Here is a 24,409-nt window from a genome sequence, read left to right on the forward strand (position 1 = left end):
TCAAACATAAATCGGCGCAACTGAAGGACACAAACTGAATTTAAGGCTGTGATGAAAATCTCTAATTATCACTGGATTTCCGCCTTATAAACTGGCAAAATCAGACTGTGTTCTTGACATTATCCGAAAGCACTCATATTTTGTACTTCGTTTTGTTGTCCTAGTCTATGTTTTACTGCAATACGGATTGCGGTAACACAGTTTTCTGCGCCAGTTCTCCTATGAGTCTCTGTTACTCTGAACTACTCATCACTTCCTTACTAATAACAATTATTTCGTCGTATTCAGCAGTAATTACTCTGAATAAATCGGACAAATAATCAACAGTTGCATGACCAAACGCCGTAAATGATATGTAATTTATTTTTAAGCTCCATTTTATAGGCTTACAGAATAACGGTTCCACGTTGCACCGAAAATTTTCCGTATCTCTGCCATGAAATGGTCAGCGTGAACCATTAACTAGGAAACAGTTACTTGCACTCGTTCAGAACCTCTCCTGTTGGCTTAACTACTCCCAGGTAATGTAGAGTCTCTAAATATCATTTTCATTTTGCAGCACCGTGCGAAGATGTCAAGTGTGGAGACCACGCCTTCTGTAAACCTGACGGTCAAGAAGCTTACTGCATTTGTGAGGACGGCTGGTCGTTCAATCCACTGGATATAACAGCAGGATGTGTTGGTAAGTGCTCGACCAAATCACGAAGTAAGTCTACTCGTGTTTTTGTTTGGTGATTTGTTTTACCTGTTTTACTTACTGACGAATTTTTGATCGCAGACATCGACGAGTGTGACAAGATCAATGGACCCTTTGGGCGCTGCGGTGCCAATGCGCTGTGTACCAACACGCCAGGCGGCTTCAGTTGCCAGTGCCCGCCTGGACTTACTGGAAATGCATTCAAACAGTGTCTAGGTAAGAACGGCGCCGGTGTCTACTTTTGCACTCTATTGTTTATCAGTCCAATGCGTCTTTACCGTATGCTACTGAGTAATGTGCTGTAACAATCATTAACTCCGTAAGTTATTGCCAATTTCTTGCGCACCTAACTGGGCAATCAAACCAGTTATTTCTTAATTAAATAAATACTTACAGCTCATGAAACGGGACACCGTTGTTGTCTTCCTTGTCACTTTCCATAAGCAACATGAGCAGAAATATATCGTAATGGTCCATATCTACGGCAGTTAAATGTTGTTCAAGAAGAATTTGAAATGGCTAACGAGAGAGTAAGCTGCAGTCAACGGCACATCTGTGAAGAAATCAGGGTGAGGCGGGAGAGAACTAGGAGGCTATTTGATAAGCAGTCCATAATCTATCTAGATCTACATCTTCACGCATGCTCCGAAGGCCGCCGCACGGTGCATGGCGGGGGCCACTTCTACACTACTACTTCTTCCACCTACTGTACCGCTCGCAAATGGAGCTACGGAAAAATTACTATATATATATATATATTCCTCCACGCATGTCCTAATATCTCTTATCTTGTCTCCGCGGTTCTTACCCAAAATATGCATCAGCGATATTCAGCCACAAACTCCGTTTCTCTAAATTTTCTCAATTGTGTTTCGCGAAACCATCGTCACCCTTCCTTTGAATTGTGAAAATGCTGTAGAGGTTGGAATGACAGTCAATTGAAGAAAAACGTCAACTAGCCCCTGAAGCTCTTCTAACAAAGTTTCAAGATCCAATAGTTAGAGAATCTCGGGAATGTTCTTCGGCTCTCCACAAATCGCTCCTCTAAGGTCTGGGAAGACAAGAATAGATTGGTGACTTTCTTCCAGTGCTCGGTGCGCGAATAAAACGCTAATGCACGGTACAATGGGAAGTGTCCTATGATATCGACTTTACAATAGATTGGAGAATATAGATGTAGATGTCGATGTGCTGAAATTTTACTTTTGCACTATAAAAACAATCTCCGTCATATCGTGGACGCTGCCTCCTAATGTTTTTAATCACAGTAGCGGTATGGGCCGGTGTGTGAAGAGGAGTATTTGTGAGAGTGGTGGCCGCCTGTTCGCAGACATCGACGAGTGCGCGACGGGCAGCCCGTGCGGAGCGGGCGCCGTGTGCACCAACGTGGTGGGCTCGTACAGCTGCGGCTGCCCGCCGGGATCCGTGCCCGACCCCGACCCCAAGGTCAAGTGCGTGGCCGTCGTGACGTGCGCCGCCGACGCCGACTGCCCCGGCAACGCCATCTGCGACCCGCACAAGCGCTGCCTCTGCCCCGAGCCCAACGTCGGACCCGACTGCAGGCGTGAGTACCTCTTCTCTCTCTCTCTCTCTCCTTCTGTGTGTGTGTGTGTGTGTGTGCGTGTGTGTGTGTGCGTGTTCCTGAAGCTCAGTCTATCTCATCTGGATCTTATAATTCAGTTTCTGCATATCAAATGAAGGAGCATGTTGCTCTACAGTATTAGGGTGGCGACAGTAAATTTAGCCCGCATCTCGTGGTCGTGCGGTAGCGTTCTCGCTTCCGACGCCCGGGTTCCCGGGTTCGATTCCCGGCGGGGTCAGGGATTTTCTCTGCCTCGTGATGGCTGGGTGTTGTGTGTGATGTCCTTAGGTTAGTTAGGTTTAAGTAGTTCTAAGTTCTAGGGGACTGATGACCATAGATGTTAAGTCCCATAGTGCTCAGAGCCATTTTTTTAACAGTAAATTTAATTTCTCGTCGACGTGAGCAGCGTTAGAGTTCAAACACTACCTCAGCTGAACAAGAACAAGGATGGTAATTAACTTTTTGAGGAAGCAAGGCACCCAGACAGGCATTCGTCGGAGATGATTTTGAGTAACCACAGGAAATAAGAATCATTCCAGCAAATAAAAATGTGTGACGGATCAGGACTCGAACCTGAGACGTTTGCCTTTATGCGGTAAGTGCTATAACGACAGATATAGCCAAGCACGACTCAGGACCCGGTGTCATAGCCAGTATCTCATCTCCTGCCTTCCAAACAGCACGGGTCATAATTCGTATTTGGATAGCTCTGTCCGTAGAGCACTTGCTAGCGAAAGACAAAGGTCGCAGGTTTGAGTCCAGGTCCGGCTCACAGTTTATATCTGTCAGGAAGTTTCATGTAAGGACGAAGCTGTAAACGGTGTGCCACGCTCCTGGATAAAACAAAAACTACCGCTCTACACGATCTCGTGACAGCCAAGTGCACCAGGCAGATACACTTGAGACACTTGACATGCAAATCACCCAAGTGGCAATCCTCGCACCAGGCTGTGAATCACACGACTTCACATCTTGGCGTATCTCAGTTTCCACCTATAGGATTTAATGCTTCAGTCTTCCGCGTCAAAATCAATGGTTTGTCAGTTTTTTGGTTGACAGTCGAGTTGTCATTTTTCTCTTTGTACGATATATTTCGACAATATCCTTCGCTGTCTTCGTCAAGTATCGAGGCAAGATTTAGTGCCTGGCTGTTTGAAGTCCAACCAAACTGTGATGGGTGGACGCTTCACGCTGTCGGTAGCTGCTCCGAAAAACAATAACTAGAGCTGCGCGCAGCGTCTTACGAGTACAGTTTGGTTGTAGTTCAAAAAGCGAGCCACGAAATTGATACCTGACGGAGAGAAGTAGATGACTCGGCTGGAAAACAAAAACCTGTAAACCAGTCAGTAGATTGAGGCAATAAAATATTCAGGATGATCCAGTTGACGTGCCAGTATCGTAGTTCAGAAGGGAGAATCTTCAGGATGGTCCAGTTGACGTGCCAATACCGTAGTTGAGAAGAGATGTAGTTAGCGTCCTCGAGCAGTGCAGCGTGTGTTGTGAGTGTGCCACCCTCCGCCTTGCAGACCCGTGCGAGTCGGTGGTGTGCGGCCCGAACGCGCAGTGCCTGCTGCTGAACGGCGCGGCGCGCTGCCTGTGCGCCAGCGGCTACACGGCGGCGGCGGCGCCCGCCGGCGGCTGCGTCGACGTGGACGAGTGCGCGGCGTCGCCGTGCGCGCCGGGCGCCGTCTGCCGCAACGAGCCGGGCGGCTTCTCGTGCGAGTGCCCCGGCGGCTGGGCCGGCGACCCGTACCGCGGCGCGGGCTGCGCGCGCCCGCACGGCCCGGCGCCCGCCGCCTGCTCCAAGCAGCGGCCGTGCCCGCTGGGCGAGCACTGCGTCGCCGACCAGTACGCCGGCACCAGCGTCTGCCTGTGCCAGCGCGGCTTCACGCGCGATCCCGCCTCCGGCCGCTGCCGCGACGTCGACGAGTGCCGCGAGCTGCGAGACCGCCCCGCCTGCGGCCTCAACGCCGTCTGCAAGAACCTGCCCGGTAGCTACGAGTGCCAGTGTCCGCCCGGCTTCAACGGAAACCCCTTCCTGCTCTGCGAAGGTAAACGCCCTCTACCAAATGTAATCCACACGCGCGTCCCGTTTTCGAGCAGTGCGTTACCGCCTGTGTGTGCTTGCAGAGTGCAACACGCTGGAGTGCCAGTGCCAGCCGCCGTACCAGCTTCTGGACGGCAACTGCGTGCTGGCGGGCTGCTCCAAAGGCGAGAAGTGCCCGCCGGGCGCCGAGTGCATCACGATCGCGGGCGGCGTCAGCTACTGCGCCTGCCCCAAGGGCTTCCGCACGCGCCACGACGGCTCCTGCGAGGGTCAGTACCACACTCTGTCTCTGTCTCAAAAGACCATTCCCAGACATTACGTTATCGCGTACTTTGTACACTGTTCACTGAAGTAATTTTATTTACGTCCTCGGGAAAAAAGGAAGATTTCCGACTGAAAAGGCAAAAAGCCGTTCCATAGAATTAATTGACGAGTAAAGTCGATTGAATCTACCTTTAGTGAGACATTAATCATTTGACGTACATTCTCATACATACGGAAACAGAAGAGACCAGAACACGGACAGTATATAATCATTTTAACTTCGGGAGTCAACACAGCCTTAAATACTTTTTGAATCAAATCATCGACGCCATTTGACTGTTAAGTTCTTAATATTCATTTATTACACGTCCGCTACTCGTGGTCTTGCGGCAGCGTTCTCCCTTCCCGCGCACGGGGACCCGGGTTCGATTGCCGGCGGGGTCAGGGTTTTGCTCTCCCTCGAGATGACTGGGTGTTGTGTGTCTTTCATCATCATTTCATCCTCATTCCCTCGCAACTCGCCGTAGTTTCGTTAAAGAACTTGTGGAGCGGCGGCCGTACCGCCCCGAGAGGGGTCTCCCGGCCACCAATGCCATACGCTCATTATCATTATTTATTACACTATCGTGTTTTCTGATTTAGAGGCATTTTCAAGTGCAAACGTAAGAACAGGGTCGCGCTTGCCACATCAGTATATTGGCCATCATTAACACGCCACATTACGTTAAAGTATGTTGGCAGCACGTAATGTTTCTAATTCACATCCACATCTTATTACGAGATCACTGGTACATATATGTCTACATATGTGTTATAATATTTCATCGACGACATGTAATTCAGGCAGATCGGGTATTTAGTGACGTTTTTCTACAGTTTGCACTTGAGAATGGCTCGAAAGCCGAAATCGCGCTACTGAAATAAATGAGTATTAAGAAGTTATAGTAAAATGGTCGCAATATTTCGTTGAAAAACTGACATTATTTATTTTGAAGGTAAAATCTTCTAGATAGGACACGTCATTTTTCTCCCATGCGATCAATGTTTCGAACCCTCTGCTGGGGCCTTCTTCAGGAACTTGTGGTGTTCACGGTTTTTTAATCTAGGTTGTGGTGGTAAATCCCGCTTAAGCGAGTCAATATATTTATTATAGAGCTTATCACATTCGAAGGTGGCACTGTTTTGAAACAATGAGCGAATCCCCTGCCAGTAACATTCGGCAGCCAACGATATCGTCTTGGAGGCTATGCCATGAACAGCACTGAGGGGCGTTCGATGTTCTCTTCCAGACCATGATGTCGCCATGCTTCAGTGCCGATGCAGTTCAATTCGTTGTTGTTCCCAGAAACGCATTATATTGCTTGGTAACATGGAACATGTTTTCCACCTCACTGCCGCCACGGTTAAACAAAATTCATTCCACGCTTCGCTATCGCTATCGCTCTCTCTCTCTCTCTCTCTCTCTCTCTATTTGTACAGAGACGTATTACGACGCGACGCGCGCACTGTAGTAGCGACTGATGCTTCCAAGTACAGAAAATACTGAAAAGAAACGAAAATTATGTAACATGTTTCTCGCAAGCTGATATTTAAGCAGATATCACCACTTTTTTGCAGCTCACAAACGACAAGCGCAAAGAAAGTAAAACGCTCACAATATAAAGAGGAACGCTGTACTATGTCCGTGCTTGGCCGGCAAAGGTTACTCGGATCTCATAGAGCAAATTTGGCATGCTTTTTCTAGTACGTATCCATGTTTACTATAAACATGAACCACGAAGTCTTCCGCGGAGCTCCTTGCTCTGAAATCAGCACGTGGTCGCCTGTGCTGCCCACAGGAGTTTCCATAGTCGTTCCTATGACGAAAGCTATTTTATTGATTGAACTTTTAGCAAATAAGTGGAAGAAGAATTTCCGTCTGCAGATTATGTTTCCTTCTTGCAAGTGACGTTCCAGGCCCTTCGAAATTGAAAATTCGCCCTGTATATCCCAGGTAGCTTGTAGTAATCAGTTAGGCGACTCTTTGATGGTTTCGCTTAACTGATATGTACAGTACGATTTTTGATAACTCATTTGACAGGCACTGTCCACATTTTGCACTTTTAATTACATTATTTTCATGATGGCAGCGACAACAACAACCGTTACGAAATTATCTCGAATGAAAAGCAGGCCACAGTTGCACTAAATTATGTTTATTTTAAGCCTTGCCCCTGGTTTCTGGTTTAGTGCAACTGTGGGCTGTTTTTCATTCGAGACAGTTTTAATTACTTAACTTGGCACCGAACAGCGGGGCTGTTGGCGTGGCGTCGGAAGGTAAGTGTCGGCAGCGGAGCGTGCTGTAGCGACAGCGTCTCTTGCGCAGACGTGGACGAGTGCTCGGAGGGCCGGCAGGTGTGCGGCTACGGCGCCGAGTGCGTCAACAGCGCGGGCTCGCACCGGTGCGTGTGCCCGCGCGGCTACAGCGGCGACCCCTACAACGGCGTCTGCTCGCCGGACCAGGTGCGCTGCGTCAGCCACGCCGACTGCTCCGCCAACGAGAAGTGCGTCCAGCCGGGAGAGTGTGTCTGCCCGCCGCCGTTCTTCGTCGACCCGCTCGATGGCAACAAGTGCAAGAGTGAGTACTCGTACCTGGACATCTGCAGCTTCTAGAGATAAAAGCTGGCCAATCTGGCCGAGTAATTAGTCCATTAATGCTGCTGCCGATGTACTATGTTTACTGCACATACAACGCAAGCGCATCATCGTTCTGTCGTCGTGCTTTTACTGCGGTACAAAAGAGCAATCCAGAGATAACAGTCTGCTAAAAATTTATGCAGATGGTGCGCAACAGTGTATTAATATTTAAAGAACTTTATGATCGTCAGGATGAGCTACTGCTTCAATAATAATATTGTATTCGTTACCAGTTTCGATCGCTCATCAAGTTAATAAAAAAAATCAAAGAGATGCAGTTAATCATAGTCTATACAGTGACAGTAATAAAATGTAATCTAAGTGGTTCTTCTATAATCATATACGGCGACAGAAAATCGTATGCCATTATAATCGTAGCAGTCAAAAGATGTCTGTGACTGGCGTTGGTCACTATAGCTGCGATTAACTCCGCCCGAACAGGCCATGAAGGCCCAACGGTACCGACCGGCCGCCGTGTCATCTTTAACCCAAAGGCGTCACTGGATCCGGTTGTGGGAGGGGTATGTGGTCAGTACGCAGCTCTCCTGGCCGTATGTCAGTTTACGAAACTGGAAGCGCTACTTATCAATTAGATAGCTCCTCAGTTTGCCTCACAAGGCCTGAATGCACCCCTCTTGCCAACAGCGCTCGGCAGACAGGATAGTCACCCATCCAAGTGCTAGCCCAGCCCGACATTGCTTAACTTCGGTGATCTGACGGGAACCGGTGTTACCACTGCGGCAAGGCTGTTGGTGCTATAGCTATGACGCCAAATGAGTTTCTACCAGCGGATATGATTATAAAAGCACGATTTGGATTACATTTTATTATTTCCATCATTACCTATGCACAACACACTGCCTCCAACTTTTATGGACCTAATGCCGGCCGGGGTGGCCGAGCGGTTCTAGGCGCTTCAGTCCGGAACCGCGCTGCTGCTACGGTCGCAGGTTCGAATCCTGCCTCGCGCATGGTTGTGTGTGATGTCCTTAGGTTAGTTATGTTTAAGTAGTTGTAAGTTCTAGGGGACTGATGACCTTAGATGTTAAATCCCATAGTGCTTAGAGCCATTCGAACCATTTTTTATGGGCCTAATGATGCTCTTTGTGGTCATAACAGGTAATTAGTCAAAAGTTTTTACTCAGGTAGTAAGTAGCTGTTATGTGTGACACGCGCCTGTGTGTGTGTGCGGCAGGCCCGTGCGAGCGCTTCCCGTGCGGCCTGAACGCCAAGTGTACGCCTAGCGACCCGCCGCGCTGCATGTGCGAGCCGGGCTACAAGGGAGACCCGCTGACCGGCTGCTCCGACGTGGACGAGTGCGCCGACAGCCCATGCGCCTACGGCGCGCACTGCCTCAACGAGAAGGGCGGCTACAAGTGTGTCTGCGCCAGGGGCATGACCGGCGACCCCTACCGATCCGGATGTGAGTACCTTACGAATACATCACCAGAAAACATGGAAGAACACATCCACAAAGCTCTTCAGCAGTTGACGAATCATGTACTTGTTATAAGGAGTGTCCGGGTTAAACACATAATAACATAAAATGTAATAAATCGATGCGTAATTGAGATGCGTATTGGTGGTCTGCTTCCACAAGTACGCTAACTCAGATTGTTTTCTGTGTTTGCTTCCGGCTGTTGGTACCGCGTGTGCATGCGCGTAACTGCTTTGTTCCTGTAAACGCGTGACATTAGCCGTATGGACTCTACAGCAGAAAGTGTTCTGTGTGCTTTCTCTCGCGGAGCTCAAGTCTGTGACCCTGGCACAATGTCGTTTTCGGCGTAAGGACTGCGATCACCTGACAAAGTTCCTACTTACGTAACAATTAAGAAATGGGACAAACGACTTCGAGAAACTGGTATTTTGCTTTCGGTATTGGGCCACCACGCCAGTTCCAGAGGATACTGTTGAATTAAACCGTACGTCTCTTCAGCGTATCTCTCACAGGTCAATCTGGCAAGCAAGTAGACTTTTCCGAACATTGTGAGGGATTTCTTGGATCATCATTGTGAGAGATTTCTTGAATCATCAGCTCCTAGATCGTTGGGTTGGGAGAGGTAGTCCATCGAGTTCTTGGGCCCCTAGACGTCCAGACATGGAGCCACTTCATTTTTTTCTTTGGGGTTTATCAAGAATCAATTTCGTGATCTATCGGATCTGCGCCACCGTATTCGCGCAGCTATCGCAAATGTTATGCCTGCAGTACTGCAAAACGCTTGGAGAGAAGTGGAATACACACTAAAGGCCCGCCGCGCTATTAATAGTGCGCACATTCTCCAATATTAGATGTGAAAAAAAACAATGAAACATTATGATTTACTATACTTGTAGAGACATACCGTCAATAAGTATCTCAATTACTTCTAAAGTTACTACAGTTTATATTATTACATGCTTAGCTCGGACACTCCCTATTTCTCTGACCCCACGCTATTTACGTCTCCATGGTCAACTACCTAGCGTCAGTAGTTACTAACACTGGGAGCACGGAGTCGATTCCCGCTGATAGCGTAGGAGATTTTTGAAAGGTGGAGATGTTTCCAATGAGTACGTAGCAGCTTCTGGGACGGGAAAATCTACAAATGGGATCTACTCAGCCTCTGGAACCCAACAGAAAATCGGTTTGAAGAACATTATCAAATATACTGCCACGCAGGCTGTTGATGACACTGGACGCTTATTCATGGTACAGAGTCTTAAGTGACTAGTATTTACTTTAAGACTAACTCGCCGGCCGCGGTGGTCTAGCGGTTCTGGCGCTGCAGTCCGGAATCGCGGGACTGCTACGGTCGCAGGTTCGAATCCTGCCTCGGGCATGGGTGTGTGTGATGTCCTTAGGTTAGTTAGGTTTAAGTAGTTCTAAGTTCTAGGGGACTTATGACCTAAGATGTTGAGTCCCATAGTGCTCAGAGCCATTTGAACCAATTTGACTAACTCTTGGGATAACTAACCAACACGCAGACCGTTAGCACTGGAACATACTGAACCATATGCCTGCTCAAAATACTGAAAACGCAACGAATGCACGTACCCCACATATCGGTAAAAGGAGATATACAGGGTGATCCCGTGATGGTGTTGAAAACGTTCAGGGATGATGGAGAATGGTACATGTATCTGTGTGAAGCAAGGGACCTTGGTCCGGAAACGACCGAGTCGAAAGTTTTAAACGAAACTCCTGATACGTCTGACAGTGGATCTCCTCTACTGCAAGCGCTTTGCTTTCCATATTTTTGAAGAAGCTAGATGGCCCAAAAAGAAGAAAAAAAAACGTCTAGTAAACATGGGGTCTCAAAACACGTACCGTAGGAGATACGTTCAGTAGAAGATACGTATTTCACAGAAGCAAAGATGAACAAGTGCTCATAGCTCGTAAGGTGTGCATTTTAGAGCTTATGTTTACTGGACTTTTTTTCTTGTTTTTGTCCGTACTACCTCCTCCCAAAATATGAACAGCAAAGAGCTTTCAGCTGAAGAAGTAGACTGTTAGGAGGAAGAGAACGATTTTAGCCTATATCTTCCGATTCGGTCGTCTAGGACCAGGGCTCTTTGATACATTTACCCCTCTCCGACATCACGGAGGCCGACAGGCCGGCCGGTGTGGCCGAGCGGTTCTAGGGGCTTCAGTCTGGAACAACGCGACCGCGAAAGTCGCAGGTTCGAATCCTGCCTCGGGCATGGATGTGTGTGATGTCCTTAGGTTAGTTAGGTTTAAGCAGTTCTAAGTTCTATGGGACTGATGACCTCAGATGTTAAGTTCCATAGTGCTCAGAGCCATTTGAACCATTTTTGACATCGCGGAATCGCCCTGCGTAGTCGTTCATAGATCAGATGCAGTAACTACAAAAAAGAGGGTAGCAGGGTGGAGTCAACCAAAGGGCAAAACTGTGGGAAGAAACAAATACTGGCCGTAAGTTGTGTCCCCATCGGGGGTCAGACATGGCACATGACATTGTGTGTGTGTGTGTGTGTGTGTGTGTGTGTGTGTGTGTGTGCGCGTGTGTGTGTGACTATGTGTGTGAAGAAGCAGGTATCCAGAAATCGTAAGGCTTCAGTGCAGTATTTGATTGGCAAAGGTTTGTGAATACTCAGGGAACAAACAGTACAAACGAAAAGCTCACAAAACAGTGATTAATGAAAGTAGGCAGAATCAAAATATAAATGTGAGTGAGTGAGACGTTTGGCGCTCGTAACTGGAGTGAATGTGTGTGGGCGCAGGCGTGAACGCGGTCGGCGCCGGCAAGGCGGAGTGCGGCAGCGACGCGGACTGCGCGGGCCAGCTGGCGTGCGTGTCCGGCGCGTGCGTCAACCCGTGCTCGACGCTGCCGTGCGGGCCGCACGCCTACTGCGAGGCCGACAACCACGCAGCCTGGTGCCGCTGCGCCGTCGGCTACACCGAGGCCGCCAACGGAGAGTGCGTCTCAGGTACGCACCCAGTCTGTCTATAAACTCACACTCTCTGCCTTTAACGCAGTAGGGCAACACGACAAAACGAGTGAAGGGGATCTCCGCTACATTAGCAGCAATCAGCGATACTATATATTTCTCATCCGGTAAAACTAAACACTATCAACCACACTAAAATACCTTGACCAACTTATCCTCAACTCTCTTAAGTGGATTTCTGCTTTTCCCTGTAAATTTTTGAACGCAACGAACCCCATTTCTTTTGGGTCATAAGCCTCTTGATTAGCTTGATGCTGCCCACTAGCATTTCTTCCCTGTGCGAAACTCTTAATCTCAGAGAAGCACTTACATCCTCAATTACTTGTTAAATTTATTCCGATCTATGTCTTTTCCATTTTTTCTCTAGAGCTCACACAGTACCATGGAAACTATTGACTTCTTGCAATATCCCCTATCGTCCTCTCCTTTCTTCTAGCTAGTCTGTTCCACATATTCCTTTCCTCGCCGATGTTGCACAGAAAGTTCCCATTTCTTATTTCATCTCTAATTTTCATCGTACTTCTGTAATACCACACGTCAAAAGCACTGAGTTTCTTCTTTTCCAGGCTTTCTACAGACCATTATTCCATATAGTGCTGTGCTCCAGAAGTGTATTCTCTGCAGATTCGTTTCTCAAACAAAGGCCTATCTTTGGCACTACTAAACTTCTTCCGCCGAGCAATTCCAGCGCTAGTCTGCATCTTATGTGTTATTGCCTCGTCAGTTACGGACTATCTTGCTTAGCACCCTCAATACGGACAATCTATAAGCTGAATCAAACATTTGTCACTCCAGCCAGGCACTGAACACATACATACATTATATACTTCTGCAAACGCTACATCAACTATCCCACATAGTACCTCCAAAATATGTAATCCGGCTACGCTACAAAGCTACAGAAACACATCCCCCTCCCGTTCCACCATACAACCAGCATTAACAAACCTTTTGTCGCAGCAACTTTCACTTCCAGCCACGAAATCCGACCTGAGATGTATCCTCCCTACAGAATTCAGCCAGATCCTCAGTACCCTTCCCTTCATCAGGGTTTCCTTTCCACTGCATAAACATCGACAGGATTCCATTGTGTTCTAGCAAGAATTCTGTTACATTGTAGAAGCTCTCGAACCCCAAATAAGTGTACCAACGCTGCCTCACACCGAAAATGCATGCAACATGACCATCAGCCTCGGAAAGATTCTTCTTCGGCGCTGGTCCGACAGTTTTCAACGCAGTGCTCCGCTTCACCGACCATCAGCTTCATTTTCAGAACTAAATCGGTGCCGTGGTTTAGACTTTTATAGCTTCATAACTTAGAGTGATGTAACTGATCTTGTGCAGGTGGAGTTCCAAATATTTGAAAAGAAGATAATATTGGCGCCAAAAAGGTGCAGTATGACTATCTGTCCATGACTAGTTTCAATAATCCTGTCGTCTATTGGTTGATGAAGTCATACTGGCTTGTTAGAGCGAGCCAGTGTTAACATCTACCGGTGACATCATCTACCGTGAAGCTTTGATCACTGCACAAAACTTTTGTAACTGCTCTTGTATAACTGGCATACACTGGTAACACTCTGGAGCTAGTGAACTTCATAGTTAGCAAATACATCATTATATTCAATACATCCTGATTATACAAGGTGTCCCAGGAGGGATGTTCAGGGATATGACAGGAACGATTATTCGAAGGTCTAGTGAACATCGGCTGTAGAACGCATATCTTTAGAACTACGAGTACTTCTTCATCTTCGATAGTGCGAAACTAATGTCTTCTGCTGCAAGTTGTTTCCCTTCCATATTCTGGGAGGAGATAGTGTAGACCAAGTCAGGAAAGAAAACTCTAACAAACTTTGGCTCTAAAGTGTATAGCTTAAGGGCTATGAAGACTTGTTCAGTAGAAGAGATATGTTTCGCGGAGCGATGATGAACGAGTACTCATACTTCTTAGGAAATGCACTTTAAATCCCAATTTTACAGGAAATTTTTTCTGGTCTTTGTCCATTCTACCACTCTAGAAGTAGGGAAAGCACAGCGCTTTGAGCAGATGACATTTGTTTCCCCGTATTTGTCCGCAGCTCGTGGTCGTGCGGTAGCGTTCTCGCTTCCCGCGCCCGGGGTCCCGGGTTCGATTCCCGGCGGGGTCAGGGATTTTCTCTGCCTCGTGATGACTGATGTTCTGTGCTCTCCTTAGGTTAGTTAGGTTTAAGTAGTTCTAAGTTCTAGGGGACTGATGACCATAGATGTTAAGTCCCATAGTGCTCAGAGCCATTTGAACCATTTTTTCCCCGTATCTAACATGAAGAAGTGCTCACAGCTCTTAAGATACGCATTTTAGAACCCTTGTTTGCTAGACTTTATTGCTTCGAATAATCACCAATGTCATGTACCTGAATATTGACCATTCCTGTTGGGACACGCTGTATAATAATGTAATCGCTTATTGTAATGTCCACCAGTTTCACAGTAATTCCAGAATGTGCTAATTATACCTGTATAGTTATGAAAGCTTTGCTTCAGGGTCTATGAGTAGTTAATTACAGCAGCCAGAAGGTGACAGAAATCGTAATTAGTCATGATTTAATACAGTCATACTGCTGCTTCGTGAAAGTCATATCTTCTTTTTCCATGGGGTGGTTCTGTGGTATTAAAACTAACTGAAATGTACTTGTCTACTTCTTTCGGATGAAGAGCAATCATCTGCATTGTTGGTAGCCAGGTGTTCCGTATGAGAGGCTAGATTATGAAATGCTGATTAACAAAGAGTCTTAGCTTTGAAGCTAGGTGCCCTCGGACGGCAGGGAGACTGTGAGGACTGTGTTGTGGGTGCGCAGTGTGCCAGGGCGTGGTGTGCGGCCGCGGCGCGCAGTGCATCGTGACGGCGCTGGGCGCCACATGCAAGTGCGTCGAGGGCTTCATCGGCAACCCATTCCCCGGCGGCCTGTGCGTGCCCGACGTCTGCTCGGCCAGCAACCCGTGCGCCGAGCCCAGCGTCTGCATCGGCGGCCGCTGCAAGGAGCGCTGCGAGGGCGTCGTCTGCGGCGTCGGCGCCTCCTGCGACCGCAACACCAACAAGTGTGTCTGTGACCCCTTCTTCGTCGGCAACCCGGACCTCATCTGCATGCCGCGTGAGTACCTCGGCTACGCGCGGTTCACACTGCACAGCTATCTGTTAATTTATGAATGGTTAATCTTCCCACTTCATCTCCCTGTGAAGACATTAATGTTGATATGAGTTCACCATTACGGCGCGTTACTGTCACACACGTCTTTTAATTTACAAATACGACAGAACTAAATCCTTTGCCTTTCACTTCACTGGGATCAGCACTTCGTGACCAAAACACATTTTCCCATTGTATAGGTTAAATGTAAATATAGAATATGTCATCTACCGCTTGCAGCGTACAAACAGCATATGACGTTTCAACGACGTGGAGCTACAGCCCGGAAAGAGCAGTCTTCCAATATGATCACATGATAACTTCCCTCCTGCTCACAAGTCATTGTAGATCCTTTAAGACATTTTCAACAGCCAAAATGATTTGTATCTCAGTTTTCGGTGAGGTCTAAACATGTGGGACGTCCACACCAGAAGTGACCAGATTGACCACAGATTTTGATGTCCCGAGACAGATATGCTTTATAAGTCATTCCCACGAACCGTATATTTTACATAGCTCATCGCTGTGTTAATGTAACTGCCAGCACCCTTCTGCGTGAGGGAAGGCGAGCCAAAGGTTGCGTTTCATTGGCAGGACACTTAGAAGATGCAACAAGTCCACTAAAGAGACAGCTTACACTACACTCGTTCGTCCTCTGTTAGAATATTGCTGCGCGGTGTGGGATCCTTACCAGGTGGGATTGACGGAGGACATCGAAAGGGTGCAAAAAAGGGCAGCTCGTTTCGTATTATCACGAAATAGGGGAGAGAGTGTGGCAGATATGATACGCGAGTTGGGATGGAAGTCATTAAAGCAAAGACTTTTTCGTCGCGGCGAGATCTATTTACGAAGATTCAGTCACCAACTTTCTCTTCCGAATGCGAAAATATTTTGTTGAGCTCAACCTACATAGGTAGGAATGATCATCAAAATAAAATAAGAGAAGTCAGAGCTCGAACAGAAAGGTTTAGGTGTTCGTTTTTCCCGCGCGCTGTTCGGGGGTGGAATGGTAGAGAGATAGTATGATTGTGGTTCGATGAACCCTCTGCCAAGCACTTAAATGTGAATTGCAGAATAATCATGTAGACGTAGATGTAGATGTAGATGTAGAAGTTACTAGCACGGGGTAAATGTTCGGCGGTCGCTCACACAGGTGTATGGCACGACGCCCCAATATCGAACAAGGGTGGAAGTCGTTTTGCCCGGGGATGAGACATTGTACGGCACGCAACATTCCAGTGGATTCATCATCTTCTGTCGAAGATCTTAACTGAACACATCTGGAAGCCCTAAGAGTGCTTTCAATAGAACTGCCATTGTGGCAGACCGTTATGTTGTGTTCCGATTTATCGGGGAGAAGGTGAGGAGCTTTTGTTTCTACGTTTGAAAATGCGACAGTGGAGGCAAGAACAATCTACCTATAGTCTCGTCAAACATAGTGTAAGTTTGGAAATGAAGACAGTACTGTGCCAAGTAATACTTCGGAGGGAAAGACTGGAAGCTATTCTGATACTCAAAATAAATAAAAAAATGCCATTGTATGGTAGATTAAAGTCTGAACCGATCACTTCTCCTGAAAAGGGTAACTAAGAAGACGCCTTTACAAAATATACCACAGTGTGCCTCCAGTCTCAAACTTCCATGTAATTGCTATTTACAATCAAATAATGGTTTGGCGAAGAGTATTGTGCTTGACAGAGTAGCATCGTTTTTAGGAGAAGTTAGTTTACAAGTAGTTTACTGACTGTGTTCTGCGCTATTCATAATCAAATCTGATTGTGAATAATTAGAGGAAGCTTCTCAAGGCCAGCTTCGTAAAGGATTACAAAACCTACCGTCAATACTTGTTCCCACTGAATCCCGTCACTAATAATGCAGTTCTGTTTCCTAGGAACATTTTTCCCTGCATAATAACTAGCACGATTGTGAAACTACAGGATTTAACAAAACGTTATTGATTTTTGGATGTAATAGTAGAGATATTAATATACAGCTGAACTGGTTGAAATGAGGACACGAGGGCTAATCGGGAAGTAAGTTCCGATCGGTCGCGAAAAAAAAAAAAGTCAAAAACAGAAATGTGTTGTTTGCAACAGTTACCTACTCCTTCCAGCTACTTGCCTACATAGTCACCGCTTTGGCTTAGGCATTTGTCCCAGCGTTGTACCAGCTTTCCAATACTCTCGTCATAGAAGGCAACCGCCTGCGCTTTTCGCCAATTCTCTACGCTGGTCAACACCTCGTTGGTCGTGCCAAAATGTTGATTTCATAGCCAGCGGTTCACGTGAACAGAGATGAAACTCAGGGGGGAGCCAATTACGGGCTGTATTGTGAGTGATTAAACACATGTCATCGAAAGCGCTGAAGGGTTATCTTCATTGCACTTGCTGGGTGGGGCATAATATTGTCATGAAGAAGGAAACGCATGACAGTTAAGGTATGTGGGCTGCAATGACATCAGGCGAAATCTCTCCCCAGGTACTTGGCGGGAGATATTATTGTGCAAAAACGTTCAAATGTGTGTGAAGTCCTAAGGGACCAAGCTGCTAAGGTCATCGGTCCCGAGACTTACACACTATTTAAACTAACTTCAGCTAAGGACAACACACACACCCCCATGCCCGAGGGACTCGAACCTCCGGCGAAAGGGGCCGCGCAATTCGTGACATGGCGCCTCTAAACGCGCGGCCAAAAGATTATTGTTCTAGCATCTTTGCGTGCTTGTGATCTCAGAACAGAAAAGTCCGACGTGACCCAATCGACGGGCATACAAGAGACACTACTCAAAGCATCTGCGCAAAGCAAAGCTTGATCGAATTTTTCACTGTAGTTTCCAATTTTGCGCCCCATCGAACCTTACTTTCCGACTAACCCTCGTACATTTAAAATAATATTTTATGTTTGACTGTGTCACATATGCTATCGCTTAACAGGTTTCTGTGTCGTAAAATTTTGTCTGACCTCTCTTTCATCGCACAGGCTTCGGATTGGACCCGGGGGCGCCGCTGCTGGTGGACGTGCATTAACGTGTGTGTATTTGTTGCAGCCGTGCTGCCGCCGCACTGCGAGCCGGGCTGCGGAGAGAACGCGCACTGCGAGTACGGCGTGGTGAACGTGTGCGTGTGCGACGCGGGCCACGAGGGCAACCCCTACCAGGGCTGCGCGCCGCAGGGCAAGGCGTCGTGCGCCAGCGCCGCCTGCGGCCAGGGCGCCCACTGCCGCCAGGGCCCGCACGGCATGCAGTGCGCCTGCCCGCCGGGCTTCGCCGGAAACCCCTACATCCTCTGCCAAGGTAAACTCCTCTGTCTGCCTACTCCCACCGTAAGAGCGACTACTCTGCTCTTGCTGGCAGAAATTCAAATCCACTTCCAGCTCACACGAATAAGTTACTATTACTAGTTTATTACAAGGTAATGTGTGTGAAGATTGTTTGCAGATTACCGTCTTGTAAAGTCATCAGATGATCAAAACGACTTCCAAAAATGATTTAGATAATATACTTGTATGGTGTGAAAAGTGGCAATTGACCCTGAATAAAGAAACGTGAGAAGTTATTCATATGAGTACTAAAAGAAATCAGCTAAATTTCGATTACGCGACAAGTCACACAAATCTGAAGGCTATACATTCAGCTAAATACTTAGGGATTACAATTACAAATAACCTAAATTGGAACGATCACGTAGATAATATTGTGGGTAGAGCAGACCAAAAACTGGGATTCACTGGCAGAACACTTAGAAGGAGCAACAGGTCTACTAAAGAGACTGCTTACACCACGCTTGTCCGCCCTGTTTTGGAGTATTACTGTGCGGTGTGGGATCCGCATCAGGTGGGACTGACGGATGACATCGAAAAAGTACAAAGTAGGGCAGCTCGTTTTGTATTATCGCGAAATAGGCGAGATAGTGTCACACACATGATACGTGAATTGGAGTGGCAATCATTAAAACAAAGGCGTTTTTCGTTGCGATGGGATCTTCTCATGAAATTTCAATCACCAGTTTTCTCCTCCGATTGCGAAAACATTCTGTTGGCACCCACCTACGTAGGGAGAAATGATCATCACGATAAAATCAGAGAAATCAGGGCTCGCACAGAAAAATTTGAGTGCTCCTTCTTCCCGCGTGCCGTTCGAGAGTGGAACGGTAGAGAGACAGCATGAATGTGGTTCATTGAACCCTCTGCCAGGCACTTTATTGTGAATAGCAGAGTAATCACGTAGATGTGTAGATGTAGAACGTATTTTTATCTCACCCCATTCCCACCCCTACATCACCAGTAGAAGGCCCCAGAAGACTTCGGCATGTGCTACCAACAGCATTTTTCGAGATACTAAATGATCATGTACCACGTGTGGCTGAAATCGTTACACACATTCCACACTTTGCATGTCCAACCCTTCCTATTCACACACTCATCCTTCTCGGTCAATTCTCATTAGGACTTTTATCATTCAGTTTAACAACGCTAAACACTATTGACATTAATATTTGGCTTTTCGACCACTTTTAAGTTATCTACATTCCAGCACCATCCCTATCAGCAACAAACCCCAAACGATGAAATGTCTTCGGGATTGTCACCAACACGAAAACCTAAGGATTAGCCACTAATATCGGTCGTTTACGATTACTTTAACCATTTCAATTCTTCGGAGTGAAAGAAATTAATTCTGGAAGTAACATCATTAAAAAAAAATTCCGCGGTTTCGTTTTTCAACACGACAAAGGATGTCACATAAAGGGTTATTCATAAGTACCTCCGGGGATTCGGAAGAAACTAGCTAAAAACTACAAGTACTGTACAAAGTAGTATACAAATAGAAATAGATGTTAGTAAATTAATCTCATAGGTAACTTAGTAAATCAAAGAAACATGTAGTATTAAATAGTAGCAAAACTTAGAAATGCCTATAGTGGAACAGTACTAGAAGTATCAACACACGTGTAGTAAATAATAATCTAGCTGCAGTAATTTTAATGTGAATGTAAACTTAGGGCCCCTAATGTAGTTAGGTAGTGGGTTAATCATGTATCGTTAGTACCTCTGAATAAAGAATTTTTGAAAAAAACTACAAGAAATCCGGAAAACAGGTACACATCAGCGCATAGAGCCTCTCTCCTAGTCTTTAAACTCGTATTACAGGTGCTCAGTATATGCACCGTTTCTGACGTGGCAAACGTCAATACGTGACACGCATTGTTGGGGAAGACGCAAGACCTAGCAATGTCCAAGTCCCAACACATTATTTTTTTCAAGTACCACGTTTGGTTGAGACTGCTCCAGATATTCGAAGTTATATTTACATGTAACAATTTCTGTTTTCGAGTCTTCCTGCTGAAATTTACAAGTTATAAAAATGTACGTCAGAAAGACAAAAAAATCGTGTATCCCAAATACTGCAGTCAGAAAGTCAGCCCAGAAATAGATATCAGTATTTTCCTCTTCCGTGGGTTGAATCGCGTTTAGAATCGTGAGTTGGAAAGAGCACAGCTGACAGATGCACTTTGGGTGGGGTACTTCATAACTACTTGCAGCCACAGCCAATACCACTCCTTACTTACACCAGGTACTGTTTCCAGAGAGTCCAGAGATTTAAAACTGATATCCAGTCTTTGAGATATCTAGTTTCGCTTCACCATCGATGTAGGCGTCTTGTTATCAGTGATTTGTCCAGGATACTGATGATATCAAATCAACTTTTCTTGTACTCGTACTCGACCCTTTTGGATCAAGGTCGCTCTCCAATAAACTGGTGGAGTCAGTTGAAATTTACAGCTGTCTTCCCACACCTTTCTTATTTGTGGAGGTGTGATACGAGGCAGGCAGTTAAATCTTTCATTTAATATCAGTCTCGATCACTCGTTAACCACCCGGAAAATTTCACTAACGGCTGTATACACCCGATTTGTTTATGCCTATCTGAATAATACGAGCGTCTCAAACACCAGCGCAGAGAAACTGAGAGCAAAATTTTGAAAGTAGAATGGGCTTTTCAGTTACGGGAGGTAAGGTTACAGAGGATATTATTTCAGCCCGATAGTTTCTGTCCAGTGTATGTTATATGTTAAAGCTTTAGTCTGAGACTACTCCCTAATACAAGTAAAGGAGGGCTCCTGTAGCTCTCCCCCTGACGGCCCATGCAGCAATCCACTATTTTCTCCGTTCCAAGGATGAACCTTCAGTCCCCAGGACTTTGCAAGATATCGTAGTAGCGCGTTCTTGTTGGAGATGTGGTCTGAGAGGACTTGTAGTAAACTGTGCCTGCGCCGTGCTGTTGTGATAGAGCTGCCCTGTTTGCCGACAGACGTGGACGAGTGCAGCAGCGCGGGAGCGTGTGGCGCCCACGCGGTGTGCATCAACACGGCGGGCGGCTACGACTGCCGCTGCCAGGAGGGCTACGCCGGCAACCCGTTCGCCGTGTGCCTGCGCGTGCGGCCGGGGCCCTGCACGGACCCCGCCACCTGCAAGTGCGGCCGCGACGTGCCCTGCCCGCCAGGGTGAGCCCCTCTCTCTTACCTCTGCTCCCTGTACTTCAGATCAAGTACCAATGAACTATATTTTATTTCAACTAACCAGTTACAAACATAAGTGTATTTCTCATGTGAGGCTAAGATTCATGTATTCCATGTATGAAGTGCTCAATCAGAATTTAATCTGTATAATCTGTGCGAACATACAAGCTTATTCATCTCCCAGTACCTACTGCAGCCTACATCCTTCTCAATCTGCTTAGTGTATTCATCTCTTGGTCTCCCTCTACGATTTTTACCCTCCACGCTGCCCTCCAGTACTAACTTGGTGATCCCTTGATGCCTCAGAACATGTCCTACCAACCGATCCCTTCTTCTAGTCAAGTTGCGGCACAAACTCCTCTTCTCCCCAGTTCTATTCAATACCTCCTCATTAGTTATGTGATCTACCCATCTAATCTTCAGCATTCTTCTGTAGCACCACATTTCAAAAGCTTCTATTCTCTTCTTGTCTAAACTATTTATCGTCCACGTTTCACTTCCATACCTGGCAACACTCCATACAAATACTTTCAGAAACGACTTCCTGACACTTAAATTTGTAGTCGATGTTAACAAGGTTCTCTTCTTCAGAAACGCTTTCCTTGCCATTGCCAGTCTACATTTTATATCCTCTCTACTTCGACCATCGTCAGTTATTTTGCTCCCCAAATAGTAAAAGTCCTTTACTACTTAGCGCAAACCATTTCAGATGAGAATAGCTCGAGGTTGTACCGAGACCTTCTCATCTGAAATAGATAGAAATAGGGCATTACTAACCAACATGCTACTTAGACTGTATTACTCATCCAAATACAGCGTATCACTTCCCTCTATATATTACAAATTATGCTTAAGCACGCTCATTGTGTAACATTTTCTTTTTTTTTCTTTTTCTTTGACACTTGCATTGCATAAATTATATTCTCATCAACTAGGTAGTAACAAATTATATGGAACCATTTTAACAATTGTTAACCATTCAATTCGCTGTAATCTCAGAGAAATCTTCAATATTATTAACAACTATCTACCAATAAGACTGTAACAACGATAAGTCTTTGCTATTAGATTCAGAAGCATCCGACCCACCTTACATTTCAAGGCGGTGGGCTATTTTGTACTGTTAATGAAATAAATAAATAAATACTTCAGATCCACTAGACACAAGCAAGCGAACAAGCGTTTAAAGAGCTGTAATCGGCCACACGGACTGGTTACGGAACAGGAGATGTTTCTTCGTGTATGGATACGCACACATACATCAGCCATAAAGATCCGCATACATATTATATTGGTCTTGCAAATTGGTGACAGATTAAAGCTTTCCTTCCCTTTACGGGCAGCAGCAGTTTTAGTAACATAGCATGTTCATACGCTGCTTGCGACGTGTTACTGTTGCAATTAAGTTTTTTGTGAAAATGATAATTTAACGTTAGAAACCGACAATCATAATTTTAATTTGCGATCGAGACGAAGAAAATTCATATTGGAGATTAAGAACGCGTGGTCCTCAATTAGACCATCTGAAGTTACACAATAAAGATTTCTTTCAGCCTGCCGTCTCTAAAACAAAAACCACAGGGAAGTCAGAAGGGAGAAGAGAGAAGGAAGAGAAGTTATTTAGAATACGAAATGACGAAAAGAAATCGGGAAACTGTAGAAAATGAACACGATAGGCGGAGATCGAAACAAATAAAAGCAAACGGGTAAAGGGAGTAATCACTAAGAAAGAAACAAAACAAAGTCACATCTTCCTGCCTTTCATGATTTTTCTTCCGTTACCTGTTAGATCAAGCTAACTGTGCCCTCTGAAGCTTAATATGAGTTCTTCTCAGCATTCCATCTTTAAGATAAGTTTTGGGTTTCTTCGTGTTTAAACATTCTCCAGACTTTGTTCTTTCCCATTCCGTACATTTCCACAAATTATTTTTATTTACATTATTTAATGTTTTCCTCAATACATCTGCTGCCCAATAACTTTCACTGTCATTACACTGAGCTTCTACTCCAGCATATTCATTTTACATTAATCTGGCTCAGTTAGGAATTCTCTTTAGGCCAGGACGTGGGCAGGTTTCAACACGATTAAATACTTCCAGTAAATGAAAATGTCCTGTCGTTGCAGCAACGTAGAGTGCTCAATCAGAAATAAACTACATTTTCAAATGTGTCCTTAGGTTATCCGACGAAATTGCATGTTTTGCTCTTCTATGCTCAGAGACATGTCCTCTAACTCGAGCTCAGCCCGTGAGACGGCTAAGGGTGAATACAAGAAAGTAGGTGCAAAAAGACCACACAGGCAAAAGAAACGGTTCCCCTTTTTGGTGATCAATAGAGAATGATTCCCTGGTCGTGATGTATATCTGCTTTCGTTGACGTTACTAGCATAAAAAACAAGCGGCCCTCCGTTATATTGAAGATATCTGGCGTAAATTGAGGCAAGTCTGAAGGATGAAGGGGTACTGAGCAGAGACAAGCCTCCGTGTTTATTTATAAGGACTACCTTGGCCGTGTACAGGTTCTCCTGCGAGAAGGGCAAGTGCCGCGACCTGTGCGCTGGAGTGAAGTGCGGCTCCATGGCCACCTGCGACTCCGGGAAGTGCATCTGCCCTGCGGGATACAACCTGGACGCCAGCAGCAAAGCCTGCAAGCCGCTCGGCCACTGTAACAACGACCTGGACTGTGCCTCTTCAGAGATATGCTTCCATTTCCTTGGTGTTAAGGTAAGTGTTTCTTTTTCTATCACACAGTAAATGATCTGCATTTAATAATTTCTCACCATTCTCCAAATAATGTTAGTTATTAAAACATTTATATGTGTGCCTCTTTTCTGCATGGCCTTTAGTCTGTTAACCAGCCGTTAAATTTGCACAGTTGTCTTTCAGTGTCTTCGGTGGAAAGTAATAGAATTCCCCGTGACTGTAGTAAAGAGCCATTTACGTGAATTGCATCAGTTAGAAAATAACTTTGAGGAAGACAGAAAATTATTTATCGAGATCACTACTGAAT

At 46.0% G+C, this 24,409-nt stretch overlaps 1 protein-coding gene and 1 pseudogene across 1 annotated transcript in view; one reads left to right on the top strand and one right to left on the bottom strand.

Moving 5' to 3' along the window:
• The window catches only part of LOC126253539 (uncharacterized), a 606,491-nt gene that overhangs the window by 204,944 nt on the left and 377,138 nt on the right, over positions 1 to 24,409 (top strand). Inside the window, exons 13-24 of the mRNA XM_049954972.1 lie at positions 560 to 682; positions 779 to 913; positions 2,028 to 2,261; positions 3,806 to 4,330; positions 4,410 to 4,595; positions 6,956 to 7,207; positions 8,462 to 8,689; positions 11,488 to 11,694; positions 14,553 to 14,846; positions 17,929 to 18,174; positions 21,193 to 21,385; positions 23,919 to 24,117. Of these exons, the coding sequence (XP_049810929.1) occupies positions 560 to 682; positions 779 to 913; positions 2,028 to 2,261; positions 3,806 to 4,330; positions 4,410 to 4,595; positions 6,956 to 7,207; positions 8,462 to 8,689; positions 11,488 to 11,694; positions 14,553 to 14,846; positions 17,929 to 18,174; positions 21,193 to 21,385; positions 23,919 to 24,117 (2,822 nt within the window). The remainder of the gene's footprint in view (positions 1 to 559; positions 683 to 778; positions 914 to 2,027; positions 2,262 to 3,805; positions 4,331 to 4,409; positions 4,596 to 6,955; positions 7,208 to 8,461; positions 8,690 to 11,487; positions 11,695 to 14,552; positions 14,847 to 17,928; positions 18,175 to 21,192; positions 21,386 to 23,918; positions 24,118 to 24,409) is intronic.
• Positions 7,903 to 8,020, bottom strand: LOC126207580 (5S ribosomal RNA; annotated as a pseudogene).

The sequence above is a fragment of the Schistocerca nitens genome, chromosome 1 (assembly GCF_023898315.1).
Source record: "Schistocerca nitens isolate TAMUIC-IGC-003100 chromosome 1, iqSchNite1.1, whole genome shotgun sequence".
Taxonomy (NCBI): Eukaryota; Metazoa; Arthropoda; class Insecta; order Orthoptera; family Acrididae; genus Schistocerca; species Schistocerca nitens.